This window comes from Mus caroli, unplaced genomic scaffold (genome assembly GCF_978045245.1).
Source record: "Mus caroli unplaced genomic scaffold, Mus_caroli_1 scaffold_8, whole genome shotgun sequence".
Classification (NCBI taxonomy): Eukaryota; Metazoa; Chordata; class Mammalia; order Rodentia; family Muridae; genus Mus; species Mus caroli.
This window is the reverse complement of record NW_028227263.1, coordinates 122,869,622-122,884,836: the sequence shown is the minus strand read 5'-3', so window position 1 is coordinate 122,884,836 and position 15,215 is coordinate 122,869,622. Positions and strand designations below refer to the sequence as shown.

General features: G+C 37.2%; 1 protein-coding gene across 3 annotated transcripts; it reads left to right on the top strand.

Annotated features, from left to right (window-relative positions):
- Nucleotides 1-4,147: 4,147 nt before the first annotated feature.
- LOC147003427 (vomeronasal type-1 receptor 4-like) lies at nt 4,148-7,762 on the top strand. 3 transcript variants are annotated; one of them, XM_085841002.1, is made up of 3 exons: nt 4,148-4,430; nt 4,545-4,708; nt 5,174-7,762. In XM_085841002.1, exon 3 carries the CDS (start codon nt 5,847-5,849, stop codon nt 6,759-6,761), a length of 915 nt encoding a protein of 304 aa, XP_085697128.1. In that variant the 5' UTR covers nt 4,148-4,430; nt 4,545-4,708; nt 5,174-5,846; the 3' UTR covers nt 6,762-7,762. The 3 variants fall into 3 exon arrangements, with proteins under 3 accessions (XP_085697128.1, XP_085697126.1, XP_085697127.1); XM_085841000.1 differs by lacking the exon at nt 4,545-4,708 and having other exon boundaries at nt 4,201-4,289; XM_085841001.1 differs by lacking the exon at nt 4,545-4,708 and having other exon boundaries at nt 4,206-4,430.
- Nucleotides 7,763-15,215: the final 7,453 nt, after the last annotated feature.

The following is a 15,215-nucleotide window of genomic DNA, read 5'->3' as shown; positions in this document are numbered from 1 at the left end:
GAAAAATCTGGTGTAATTCTGATAGGCTTGCCTTTATATGTTACTTGGCCTTTTTCTCTTACTGCTTTTAGTATTCTATCTCTATTTAGTGCATTTGTTATTCTGATTATTATGTGTTGGGAGGAATTTCTTTTCTGGTCCAGTCTATTTGGAGTTCTGTAGGCTTCTTGTATGTTCATGGGCATCTCTTTCTTTAGATTTGGGAAGTTTTCTTCTATAATTTTGTTGAAGATGTTTGCTGGTCCTTTGAGTTGAAAATCTTCATTCTCTTCCACTCCTATTATCCGTAGGTTTGGTCTTCTCATTGTGTCCTGTATTTCTTGGATGTTTTGAGTTAGGATCTTTTTGCGTTTTACATTTTCCTTGATTGTTGTGCTGATGTTCTCTATGGAATCTTCTGCACCTGAGATTCTCTCTTCCATCTCTTGTATTTTGTTGCTGATGCTCGTATCTATGGTTCCAGATTTCTTTCCTAGGGTTTCTATCTCCAGTGTTGCCTTAATCATTATTTCTAAATTGTCTCTAAATGATTCATATGAGAGTCATCTAAGAAAACAGGATTCTGGTTAGAAAGGGGGGAATAAGGTTGTTTTTCTTTATCTGTCCTCATCATTTATACATCTATCAGAATAAATAATCACACGGTAAAAAGTTCATCACAAGTGAAGCTAGCAGAAAGTGGCTTGGATCTCCCTCTGGGTTTGACCTCCTGTTGAAGGATGTTAATGTTGATAAAAAAACAACTGGAAAGCAAGTGAAGGCTGGCAAGAAACATTGATCAGCTACAGGTTATTTAGTGTATCCATTGGGGCAGTGATTACTCATGATTCCTAGACAACATTACTACTCCCATATATCACTGATGGAATTGTGAAAGTGAGTTTTAAGTTTTGGTAGCATGGTACCATCATGACCAATGGATTCAATTTTTAATCCCTAATGTCTGCCAGCTCCATATATGAAGGTCTCCTGCATACAGTCACCTGTGTTTCAGTAAGGAATACAGGGAAAGAGCTGGGGATAGAGGAGATGAAATTGCGTTATAGAGAGATCTCAATTCTGGTCTGAGAGTCCTGTGTTCCTATATTTTTTTAAGTCAATTATAAAGCATCTCTAGTGGTGTATATTGGGAGGGATATAAGTAAGCTGGGAAGTAGCAGTGTTAGAATGAAGAATAACAAAAACACCCATAAGAATAAAGGAAAGGGAAGAGAGTGGAGGGTACAGGGCTTGGCAGTAGACACAGATCATGAATGCCTTTTCAGGAGATCTTGTTGTTCTATTGTGGATGGCCTATCCTCTGCCTCCACAGAGAGTTGGGAAATCTCCTTGGTTGTTGTGGTTATGTTGGACATTTATAGTAGGAACCTAAATAGGCCTATGCTGGTTCTGTGGAAACACACAGCCAAAGTTGTTACACATTTTTTTTTTTTTTTTGTCTGTGAGGGGATTTCCTACCTTCCAAATAAATTCCATTGTATCTTAACATTGTACCAGATGGGAGGAATTACTCCTGGTAAATGCCAATGGAAGGAGATTGGAGGGTGTTTGGAGCTCTTGTAAATGTTAAATAGATTTAGGGTAGTAAGATCCATTTTGTTCAGTGGGTAGGTGGGATGTTTTGTTTTGTTTTGTTTTGTTTTGTTTTGTTTTGTTTTGTTTTGTTTTGTTTTGTTTTGTTTTATAAGTTAGATTCTAGGGTTTGCTGTGTTCTTTCTATTATCCTTTGTTTGACTCTGTTTGTTGTTCAAGAATCCCTGTGTGGTGGGCAATTTCACATTGTGAACAGAAAGCAGGGCCATTGTCAGTTTTTATCTGTTGGAGAATGCCCATAAGGGCAAAGGTGGAGAACATAAGTTGAATTTACCTTTTTGATTTTTTATTCATTTGAGCAATAGCCCACATAGAATGGTAGTATGAATCAAAAATAAGAAAGACATTTTTGTCCATGGAATTGGGAATGGGTATGATATCAATTTGCCATAGGGCATTGGGTATGAGAGTCCAGAGTTTGGTGTCCATAGCTTGTAAAGTGTCCGTAGTAATAGGGATGCACAACAGGAAAATGTTTTTATTCTTCTTTGAGTATGAGCCAGAGGGACATGGGGAAACGGGCTTGTAACCATTTTATATTTGTTTTTGTATATGAATGGGATTTATCTGCTTGCTCAACAGAGGCAATGAACATTTCTGTAGAGGCAGTCTGATCAGCAAGGAAGTTTCCATCAGATATCTGATCTGCAAGGGGACTATGAGATCTGGCATGTTGCAGGTAAGGGGAAAATGAATCTTTAGTATGAATGGGGGGGGGAGTGGATTGTGTCTAATTTGACAGAGAATCTTCATAACCAGGGAGTCAAATTAAGAGAATTTACATTGTATCTAAAAGATTAAATGGAATAGGGATTTCTTTTAGAGCTAAAACATATAGCATATAGGTCCTTAATTTGGAAGAAATGATAGAACAACATTTGAATAGGATACCAGAGGTGTTCATTTTCTAGGGAGTGGCATTTTTGTCATTAAATATTGAGGAGACCCTGGTGATGGATATCTTTGTAAAGAGCCTGGGGGTGGGGAAATAACCACAAGTAAGGAAGAATAGAAACTCATTTTTCATTAGGGTAATGGTTATCGATATGTTCTGGGAATCCTATTAAGTTAATAAAAAAGCAGGAGTGATTTGCGAGTAGCCGTGACTGTTAGAGATAGAAAAAGCCATAACAAGAATATCAGGTTATTTCTCTGTGTTTGGCTCTATAACTACGATTTCCAATGCTAACAACTAGTGTATCCACTACAGTTAGAATTCTAGATGCACTGCACAATAGGGTGTGGAGCCATCCCAGCATACTTTGGGACTGCTATAGGGCTCCCCCAAGTGCAGCAGAGTAGTGAAAACCTGTACATGGATATCATATCCTCTCATTCCAGGGATCCAGATGTAGTTCAATATATGGACATCTATCCACTTAAACCACTACATAAACAAATTCTAAGAAAAAAGCCCACATGATTATTTTATTAGGTGCTGAAAAGTAATTGGCAAAATTCAACATCCCATCATGTTAAAAGTCTTGGAAAGATCAGGTAATCAAGGCCCATACATGAACATAGTAAAAGCAATATAAAGCAAACCAGTAGCCAACATCACGCTAAATGGAGAAAAACTTAAAATAATCCCAGTAATATCAGGAACAAGGCCAGGCTTCCCACTGTCTGCCTATATATTGAATATGGTACTTAAATTTCTAGCTAAAGCAATTTGACAACAAAAGTAGTATAAAGGGATCCAAACTGGAAAGTAAAAAGTCAAATATCACTATTTGCAAATGATATAGTAGTATATTGAAGTGATCACAAATATTCAACCAGAGAACTCCTACAACTGATAACCGCAGCAAAAACTAACTTAAAAAAGATTACCCTTCCTATACTCAAAGAATAAACAGGCTCAGAAATAAATTAGGAAAATGACATCTTTCATAATAGTAACAAACAATATAAAACATCTTGGTGTGATTCTAACTAAGCAAGTGAAAGATCTGTATGACAAGAACTTCAAGTCTCTGAAGAAAAAAACTGAAGTTCTCAGAAGATGGAAAGCTCTTCCCTGCTCATGGATTGGCCAGGTTAGTATAGTAAAAATGACTGTCTTGCTGAAAGCAATCTACAGATTCAATGCTATCTCCATCAAAATTCCAACTCAATTCTTCATAAAGTTAGAAAGGGCAATTTACAAATTCATCTGGAATGACTAAAAACCCACTTTGTCATACTAAAAAGTCCTTGTCTGTACATGAGAGTATACAAGACACCAGATCACATTTCCAGACACATATTGTCTGTCTGGAAGTACTTGATTTTAGCATGATTTTGCAAAAAGGAAAGCATATGGTGTAATGTACCAACCCCCCCACTCCCCCAGGAAATGCATGTAAGAAATCTCTTGATCTCCCCTGGAGTGTTTCTTTCTACTCTTGATGACAACATCAATTCCGAACTTAGAATCTTTCAAAGGAAACTTGACTAGTCATTAAGATCTAACAAACTCTTGGCATCATCCTTAATTACCAGAAAGTGAAAATGATGATTTGCTCTGGGGATAAATGTATTTTCTTTCATTAGAGGTATTGCAACATCCCCACACAGACACAATAAATAATATCAAGATAACACGGTAATGGGCTCTCTGAGTGATGTCAGGGCCACACACTGTCTCTTCATGAGCTCTGATAGTGGGTCCCAGTCAGTGATCAGTGAATCACTTCATGGAAAATATGGGGCAGGTAAGGATTTCTTTTGGACCTGTCTTCGGAAATAGTTACACAGAAAAGGTCATCAAACGGAGTGGAATTCAGAACTCTGTTTCTGCAGTAACTCTTAGAAGTAGGCCTTCATCCCTGTGAGCATCTCCATCATTGATAAATGTAGGTGAGATTCCTGCAATTGTAGATTTTTGCTTAGACTAGATTTCTTATGCAATCAATGGTGTTTTGTAGAACCAACATTAATCATTAGAATGACTTCCTTTTTATCTCCAGAATTTACCTAATTATGTCAGTCATTTCCTTTGTGTAAAAAATGTCTATTCCATGGCTCAGGATTCATTGAAAAATTTCTTCCACCTGACGACTATATGTGAGAGGACAGGTTTTTAAATGTAGGATGAAGGCTTATTTTTTCCTATGGACAGCAAATAAACAAAGTAAGTTTCAGAGTAAACATGATCTATCTGAAACTGAGTTTCAAAAAAGAATCTTTGTGTGTAAACACTTAAACTGTAATTGTTTCAATGATTTCAGTTGTGTATGGCAAAAACTGTAGATTAATCAGTTTTGTGTACAGCACCTAATTCCTTAGAAAAATAGATAAAGTTCAGATATTTATAAATTAATGATATGCTTGGGTTCCAGACACTTTTATCCTACATATATGATATATGTGTAAATCAAGTTTCTTCTATGTGAGTAGAATAATAGTGACATTTTCAGAATCATTTTGCATTCTATCATTATGGTAAAGATTGTAAAAATTTATCAAACTAGATGGATTATTTTAGGGGGAAATTCTTCAGTTTCATTCTTTTTTTAAATTATAACGATTAAATTTGTAATTTGTTCTTTAAAGTTTTATTCATTTAGTATTTCAAAAATTTGTGTTTTACCTGCAGGTATAGCAGTAAATAGCATATCCCCTTTAATTGGATTTACTGACAGTTGGACGATGACATATGGATGGTGGAAATTGAACTAAGGTCCTCTGGAGCAGCAACCAGTGCACTAAATCGCCGAGCCATCTCTCCAGCCTTGTATTATTATTATTATTATTGAGAAATACTTATTTTATTTTATGTATATAAATATTTTGCTATTGTGAATTACAGGAAATAAAGGAAAAAAGTGCCATAAAAGTCAATAAACAGCATTAGATCCAGAACCAACGATCAAAAACCAAATTTGTTCTTCTTAACACATTATTATAACATGAGGAAATATGCTGAATTCCAACCAAGCAAAAATACATGCTTGTCTATAAATGTTAATTTATAAATATGAAGATCCCATATGGGTTAAAATGTGGGTCATGTTATTGACCAACTCAGATAATGCTGCATCACACACACAGATCCATCATAGGGAAAGAAAAAGTAAAATAGTTGTAAAGTTGATATTCTGGATCAATGTTCATGCAGTGTTTCCCTTTAACATGACCATGCAGATAAAGTAGAGCTGCCCTTCGTGGGGGAAAGTGTCTTCAAATAAATCGAAAAGGTCAGGATTTGAGAAGACTCAACCAGCACTGCCAACCTGATCACTATTCTGTTGTCCAATGAAGTTGTCTCCATGTTGCTTCAGAATAAATCTGTGAAAACCACAGAGGAAGTGGCTCTTCAGGTCCTCTTACTTTGCCAGGTTGGAGTTGGGACTGCAGTCAACATTTTTCTGTTTGTCCATAATTTATCTCCATTCTTGAATGGCTCTCAACAGAGACCCATAAGAGTCATTCTAGCCAACTTGGCTGTGGGGAATACCTTGATTCTCCTCTTTGCATTTCCAAACAATTTGACACTTTTTGTTCCAAAGGACCCCCCAACTGACCTAAAATGTAAACTTGGGTACTTCATTTGGCTGGTGGGTCGAAGTACAAACATGTGCTCCACCTGCTCCCTGAGCACTTATCAATTTTTCACTCTTGCTCCTGGTACCTGGGGTAGGGTGATGCTCCGTGGAAGAGCCCCCAAAATTGTGAGGTATACCTGTTATAGTTGTTGGTTGTTCAGTGTCTTAAATAATGCTCACATTCCAATGAAAGTCAGTGGTCCCCAGAAAACACATAATGATAGCAATTCTAAAATCAAGTGGGTTTGCTCCACCTCTGGTTTCAGTATAGGCATGCGCATCTTGTCATTTGTCCATGATGCAGTGTTCATCAGCATCATCATCTGGAGCAGTGTCTCCATGGTTATTCTCCTGAACAGACACCACGAAAGACTGCAGCATATTCAATCCACAAATCAGAAGCTCAGAGTTTATGCTGAGACTAGAGCATCCCACACCATCCTGATGCTGGTGGTCACATTTGTGACCTGTTATCTTCTAGACTGCATTTGTACTTTTCTTCACATTTCTTTTGTGGACTCTCGGCTCTGGTTGAGACGTGTCAAAGAAATTTTAGCTGTAAGCTTCCCTACCTTTTCTCCATTACTGTTGATCTTTAGGGATCCCAATGATCCTTGTTCTCTGCTATTCAGCTGCTGAAAATGACAGTCCAAGTGACAAACATTCCTTATAACTCTCCTTACAGCCAACAATATTCCGTTTTCTTGGAATATGTTTAAAATCTTTTTTAACCCACTGTTGAGGATAGCCCTAGTGCTATTTGTAATTTGATGTTACAAATAGGGGAGGGGCTATGAACAAGGAATGAGTCAGAACTCAGGTGATTTCCTGTAAACCACAGTCTCATCTTGATTGGTAAAATAAAGGCTTGAGCTAGTGATGGGCAGGGGAAGGAAATATGGAGCTGAATGTTGGGATAGAGAAGAAGGAGGGGTTGGAGAGAGAGAGAGAGAGAGAGAGAGAGAGAGAGAGAGAGAGAGAGAGAGAGAGAGAGAGAGAGAGAGAGAGAGAGAGAGAGAGGATGACACAGGAAGTGGTGGATGGAAAGCAGAGCAGAAGCACATGGCCTTGAGAAACCACAAGTTATAAGGGGTCTCAGATGGAGAGGATAGTACTGTAGTGGTAGATCTGGCTAATCTAGGTATACAGCTTGTATTCATATTAATTGAGTTGTGCTTTCATTGCTGGGGCATATTTGGGTTGGAGAATTACCAAAACAGCCCACTAGTATAATATGAGCACTAGGGAGTTTGAGGTGGTTAGATTGTCATGCAATAAATTGCTGCTCAGACTATAGCTGCATATCAAGTTGAGCCTATGATGTAGAGAAACTGTTTCACATCTCTCTGCTCCTTGAGAAAGGAAATAAGAAATGATAAAGGAAGCCAGGATTCACAAAAATTCAAATTATTTCAAGAAGTATTTGCTGTATGATCCAAATGTCCATGTTCTTGATTATTTTTTCTTTTAATGAGGTGGCTGTCTCAAACAATATAATTCATTTTATTTGAAGAATTTTCAGACATTTTTATCTCAAATCTATGGGGCTTATAACCTGTATTTAATTGTCAATTGTCAGACATTAATTTTAGTAGAAATAGGAGATGTGTGCTTGTCCTAGAACAAAATAAAATACCTAAACAAATATAATATATTATACTGCATTTTGTGTCTTATTTCCACATTTATTAGTCCCAAATGCTGTCATGTTACTTAGGAAAAAATACTATACAATGAAACTTGCTTCTCATGCATACAGGTTCATTTACTTTGCCAAAGGAAGTCTTGCTCTTTTCCCATGAAGGTTTGCTTTTTATCACTGAAAATCCAATCTAAGTTCCTAGTTTCCTTTTTCTTTCTCTTTTTTCCATTTATTACCTTATTTACTCAATTTACATCCCATTGCTGCTTCTCATTGGCTAGTCTCCTCTCATATAGTCCAACCCACTATCACCCCTCCCCTTCTCCTTTGAGAAGTTGAAGGCCTTTCCTTGGTATCTCCCAAACCTGGCACATTAAGTCTGTGCTGGACTTGGCATGTGTTTTCCCAAAGATGCCCCACAAGACAGCCCAGTTAGAAAAACAGGATGCCCCATCTCTTCATTTTTAGTCCACCTTTGTCTCTGCATTTCTCCTATACAGGACAAATTTCATGTCATAAGTTTTGTGGGTATACCTGTATTCTTATAACTTCACTGTGAGTCAGGTCTGGCTACAGAAAATGGCTATTTCAGAATCTATGTACCCACCCCTAGGAGTACCAGCTAAAGTTAAACCCATACACTCTTGGGAGGCTTCCCAATCCTAGGTCTCTGGCACCACCTAAAGATTCTCCCCTAAGCCCCATCCCATTTCTTTTTTTCAATATATAAAAATTTTTATTAGGTATTTTCCTCATTTACATTTCCAATGCTATCCCAAAAGTCCCCCATACCCTCCCCCTTACTCCCCTACCCACCCATTTGAACTTTTTGGCCCTGGCGTTCCCCTGTACTGAGGCATATAAAGTTTGCAAGTCCAATGGGCCTCTCTTTCCAGTGATGGCCGACTAGGCCATCTTTTGATACATATGCAGCTAGAGTCAAGATCTCCTGGATACTGGTTAGTTCAAAATGTTTTTACACCTATAGCGTTGCAGATCCCTTTAGCTCCTTGGGTATTTTCTCTAGCTCCTCCATTGGAGGCCCTGTGATTCATCCAATAGCTGACTGTGAGCATCCACTTATATGTTTGCTAGGCCCCGACATAGTCTTACAAGAGACAGCTATATCAGGGTCCTTTCAGCAAAATCTTCCTAGTGTATGCAATGGTGTCAGCGTTTGGAAGCTGATTATGGGATGGATCCCTGGATATGGCAGTCTCTAGATGGTCCATCCTTTTGTCTCAGCTCCAAACTTTGTCTCTGTAACTCCTTCCATGGGTGTTTTGTTCCCAATTCTAAGAAGGGGCAAAGTGTCCACAGTTTGGCCTTCATTCTTCTTGAGTTTCATTTGTTTTGCAAATTGTAAATTATATCTTGGGTATTCTAAGTTTCTGGCCTAATATCCATTTATAAGTGAGTACATATCATTTGAGTTCTTTTGTAATTGGGTTACCGCAGTCAGGATAATGCCCTCCAGGTCCATCCATTTGCCTAGGAATTTCAAAAATTTATTCTTTTTAATAGCTGAGTAGTACTCCATTGTGTAAATGTACCACATTTTCTGTATCCATTCCTCTGTTGAGGGGCATCTGGGTTCTTTCCAACTTCTGCCTATTATAAATAAGGCTTCTATGAACATAGGGGAGCATGTTTCTTTCTTATTACTTGTAAAATCTTCTGGATATATGCCCAGGAGAGGTTGTGCGGGATCCTCCGGTAGTACCATGTCCAATTTTCTGAGGAACTGCCAGACTGATTTCCAGAGTGGTTGTACAAGGTTGCAATCCCTCCAGCAATGGAAGAGTGTTCCTCTTTCTCCACATCCTCGTCAGCATCTGCTGTCACCTTAATTTTTGAACTTAGCCATTCTGACTGGTGTGAAATGGAATCTCAGGGTTGTTTTGATTTGCATTACCCTGATGATTAAGGATGCTGAACATTTTTTCAGGTGTTTCTCAGCCATTCGGTATTCCTCAGATGAGAATTCTTTGTTTAGCTCTGAGCCCCATTTTTTAATGAGGTTATTTGATTTTCTGGAGTCCACCTTCTTGAGTTCTTTATATATATTGGATATTAGTCCTCTATCTGATTTAGGATAGGTAAAGATCCTTTCCCAATCTTTTGGTGACCTTTTTGTATTATTGATTGTGTCTTTTGCCTTACAGAAACTTTGCAGTTTCATGACGTCCCATTTGTCAATTCTCGATCTTACAACACAAGCCGTTGCTGTTCTATTCAGGAATTTTTCCACTGTGCCAATATTTTCGAGGCTTTTCCTCACTTTCTCCTCTATAAGTTTCAGTGTCTCTGGTTTTATGTGGAGCTCCTTGATCCACTTAGATTTGACCTTAGTACCAGGAGATAGGAATGGATCAATTCCCATTCTTCTACATGATAACCACCAGTTGTGACAGCACCATTTGTTAAAAATGCTGTCTTTCTTCCACTGGATGGTTTTAGCTCCCTTGTCGAAGATCAAGTGACCATAGGTGTGTGGGTTCATTTCTGGGTCTTCAATTTTATTCCACTGGTCTACTTGACTGACACTATACCAGTACCATGCAGTTTAATTTATCACAATTGTTCTGTAGTAAAGCTTTAGGTCACGAATGGTGATTCAACGAGAGGTTCTTTTATCCTTGAGAAGTTTTGCTATCCTAGGTTTTTTGTTTTTCCAGATGAACTTGCAGATTACTCTTTCTAATTCATTGAAGAATTGAGTTGGAATTTTGATTGGGATTGCATTGAGTCTGCAGATTGCTTTTGGCAAGATAGCCATTTTTACAATGTTGATCCTGCCAATCCATGAGCATGGGAGATCTTTCCAACTTCTGAGATCTTCTTTAATTTCTTTCTGCAGAGACTTGAAGTTCTTATCATACAGATCTTTCACTTTCTTAGTTAGAGTCACGCCAAGGCATTTTGTATTATTTGTGACTATTGAGAAGGGTGTTGTTTCCCTAATTTCTTTCTCAGCCTGTTTATTCTTTGTATAGAGAAAAGCCATTGACTTGTTTGAGTTAATTTATATCCAGCTACTTCACCAAAGCTGTTTATCAGGTTTAGGAGTTCTCTGGTGGAATTTTTAGGGTCACTTATATATACTATCATATCATCTGCAAAAAGTGATATTTTGACTTCTTCCTTTTTAATTTATATCCATTTGACTTCAAGGACAATGTTGAATAGGTAGGGAGAAAGTGGGCAGCCTTGTCTAGTCCCTGATTTTAGTGGGATTGCTTCCAGCTTCTCACCATTTAATTTGATGTTGGCTACTGGTTTGCTGTAGATTGCTTTTATCATGGTTAGGTATGGGCCTTAAATTTCTGATCTTTCCAAGACTTTTATCATGAATGGGTGTTGGATTTTGTCAAATGTTTCTCTGCATCTAAAAAGATGATCATGTGGTTTTTGTCCTTGAGTTTGTTTATATAATGGATTACGTTGATGGATTTCCATACATTAAACCATCCCTGCATCCCTGGAATAAAACCTACTAGGTCAGGATGGATGGCTGTTTTAATGTGTTCTTGGATTCAGATAGCGAGAATATTATTGAGTATTTTTGCATCGATATTCATAAGGAAAATTGGTCTGAAGTCTCCTATCTTTGTTAGATCTTTCTGTAGTTTAGGTATCAGAGTAATTGTGGCTTCATAGAATGAGTTGGATAGTGTACCTTCTACTTCTATTTTGTGGAATAGTTTGTGCAGAACTGGAATTAGATCTTTTTTGAAGGTTTCATAGAACTCTGCATTAAACCCATCTTTTTCTGGGCTTTTTTTGGCTGGGAGACTATTAATGACTGCTTCTATTTCTTTAGGGGATATGGGACTGTTTAGATCGTTAACTTGATCCTGGTTTAACTTTGGTACCTTTTATCTGTGTAGAAATTTGTCCATTTCTTCCAGGTTTTCCAGTTTTGTTGAGTATAGCCTTTTGTAGAAGGATCTGGTGGTGTTTTGGATTTCTTCAAGATCTGTTGTTATGTCACCCTTTTCATTTCTGATTTTGTTAATTAGCATTCTGTCCCTGTGCCCTCTATTGAGTCTGGCTAAGGGTTTATCTATCTTGTTGATTTTCTCAAAGAACCAGCTCCTAGTTTGGTTAATTCTTTGAATAGTTCTTGTTTCCACTTAGTTGATTTTGCCCCTGAGTTTGATTATTTCCTGTTGTCTACTCCTCTTGGGTGAATTTGCTTCCTTTTTTTCTAGAGCTTTTAGGTATGTTGTCAATCTGCTAGTGTGTGATCTCTCTAGTTTCTCTTTGGATGCACCCAGAGCTGTGAGTTTTCCTCTTAGAAATGCTTTCTTTGTGTCTCTTAAGTTTGGGTATGTTGTGGCTTCATTTTCATTAAACTCTAAAAAGTCTTTAATTTCTTTCTTTATCCCTTCCTTGACCAAGGTATCATTCAGAAGAGTGTTGTTCAGTTTCCACGTGAATGTTGGCTTTCCATTATTTATGTTGTTATTGAAGATCAACCTTAGTCTATGGTGATCTGATAGGATGCATGGGACAATTTCAATATTTTTGAATCTGTTGAGGCATGTTTGTGACCAATCATATGGTCAATTTTGGAGAAGGTTCCATGAGGTGCTGAGAAGAAGGTATATCCTTTTGTTTTAGGATAAAATGTTCTGTAGATATCCGATAAATCCATTTGTTTCATAACTTCTGTTAGTGTCACTGTGTCCCTGTTTATTTTCTGTTTCCACGATCTGTCCATTGATGAGAGTGTTGTGTTGAAGTCTCCCACTATTATTATATGAGGTGCAATATTTGGTTTGAGCCTTACTAACGTCTCTAATGAATGTGGCTGCCCTTGCATTTGGAGCATAGATATTCAGAATTCAGATTTTCTCTTAGAAGATTGTACCTTTGATGAGTATGAAGTGCCCCTCCTTGCATTTTTTTTACAACTTTGTTTTGGAAGTCAATTTTATTTGATATTAGAATGGCTACTCCAGCTTGTTTCTTCAGATCATTTGCTTGGAAATTTGTTTTCCAGCCTTTCACTCTGATGTAGTGTCTATCTTTTTCTCTGAGATGGGTTTCCTGTAAGCAGCAGAATGTTGGGTCCTGTTTGTGTAGCCAGTCTGTTAGTCTATGTCTTTTTATTGGGGAATTGAGTCCATTGATATTAAGAGATATTAAAGAAAATTAATTTTTGCTTCCTATTATTTTTGTTGTTAGAGTTGGCATTCTGTTCTTGTGGCTGTCTTCTTTTTGGTTTGTTGAAGGATTACTTTCTTGCTTTTTCTAGGTGCGGTTTCCGTCCTTGTATTGGTTTTTTTCTGTTATTATCCTTTGAAGGGCTGGATTCATAGAAAGATAATGTTCGAACTTGGTTAAGTCATGGAATACTTTGGTTTCTCCATCTACGGATGTGTGACCATAGGTGTGTGGGTTCATTTATGGGTCTTCAATTCTATTCCATTGATCTACCAGTCCGTTGCTCTACCAGTACCATGCATTTTTTTTAATCACAATTGATCTGTAGTACAACTTGAGGTCAGGCATGGTGATTCCAACAGAAGTTCTTTTATTGTTGAGAATAGTTTTTGCTATTCTAGGGTTTTGTTATTCCAGATGAATTTGCAAATTGCCCTTTTTTACTAGGTGGAGAACTAAGTTGAAATGTTGATGGGGATTGCATTGAATTTGTAGATTGCTTTTGGCAAGATAGAAATTTTTACGATATTAATCCTGCCAATCCATGAGCATGGGAGATATTTCCATCTTCTGAGATCTTCTTCAATGTCTTTTTTCAGAGACTTGAAATTCTTTTTTCTTCCCGAAGGTTTAAAATGAAGTGTTTATTAAAATCATGTAGGCTGCAGAATTATTTCACACCATCACATGTTTCCATATGCTAGTAGTTCCACTGGGACAATGTCAATGAAATTTGACTAAGAAGTCTGTTTTGTTTTTATACAGCATAGATTTATTAACAAAGAGGATATCAAGTAACCTCATAACAAAATTTAGAAATAATTTTAATAATGCTAACATGTAATAAACTTTATAAGACATAATGTATTTCCTCAAAAATAATAAAAGTTGAAAAGAAATAATAAAGTATGTGGGGTGCATATAAGACTCTCATATTAACTAAAGTTTTTTTTTCCATGGAAATAGATACACTACAAAACACTTCAATATAAATAAATGTTATTATAAAGCAAATGCAATGACTCATTATCTACTGCTATACTAAGAGACCATGACCAAAGCAACTTATGGAAGGAAGCTTATGGTTTCAGGTGGAAATTCTGCACCGTCATTGAAGAGATCATGGTAACAGACAGGTATGCATGGATTTGAAGCAGTATTGGAGAGCTTACATGTTGAGATGTAACCAATGACACACCTCCAAAAAGGCCATCCCTTCTTATCCTTTCCAAATAGTTCTACCAACTGTGGACCAAGAATTCATATATTTGAGCCAGTGAGAGCCATACTTATTCAAGTCATCACCACATGTTAAAGACAAATAAAGGTGGCCTTTTATTTTCAAATTCATCTTTTTCTAACTCCAGATTACATTCCTCTAAAATTTGATCTGCAAATATCTCAATAAATAATAAATTAAAAAATAACAACCATGGGCACCAACCAGCATGTGCCAGGCTCTCTACAAGTATCCCATTTTACACAATCCTAGGGGATCCTAATCTGCTCAGTAGAGAGAAATCAATTTTGTTCGAGGTTCTGCTTATCACAGCAGTTCAAGAGTCCTTGAGAGAGACTGATTTGCAGTCTGAGTTCTAAGTTCAAATTCTCATGGAATAGCCTCATTCACTAGGCTTAGATTATACATACAAACCTAATTTAATAAGCCATTGGGAGAGGATTGTGCTCAGATGGGATTTTCTTCTGAAACAATAGGAATAATGGGATCATCACAGACATTTTTTAGGACTAAAAACTGCATGAGGTGACAGACGGTGGGTAGATTCCAAAATAAATAAGAAAATGTAAACAGGTAGTATTTTTGTTATATTTGGAAAACATACCATTTTAACTTTCTGAAGTTGTAATGAAGCTAATATATTATGACAGTATTTACTCACACAATAAAGAATGCCAACTGATAAAAAGAAGTACAACTAATTGTAGAAGATTAAGGATAAACAGATCTCTAGTTAAACAAAATTATTCTTGAAACTACAAGTTTTATTGTTTGTTTTTGTTTTTTCACTTTTTATTTTTTTAATTGGGTATTTATTTCATTTACATTTTCAATGCTATCCCAAAAGTCCCCCACACGCTCCCCCACCAATTCCCCTACCCACCCACTCCCACTTCTTGGCCCTGACTTTCCCCAGTACTGAGGCATATAAAGTTTGCACAACCAATGGGCCTCTCTTTCCAGTGATGGCCGACTAGGCCATCTTCTGATGCATATGCAGCTAGAGACACGAGCTCCAGGGGAGTATTGGTTAGTTCAT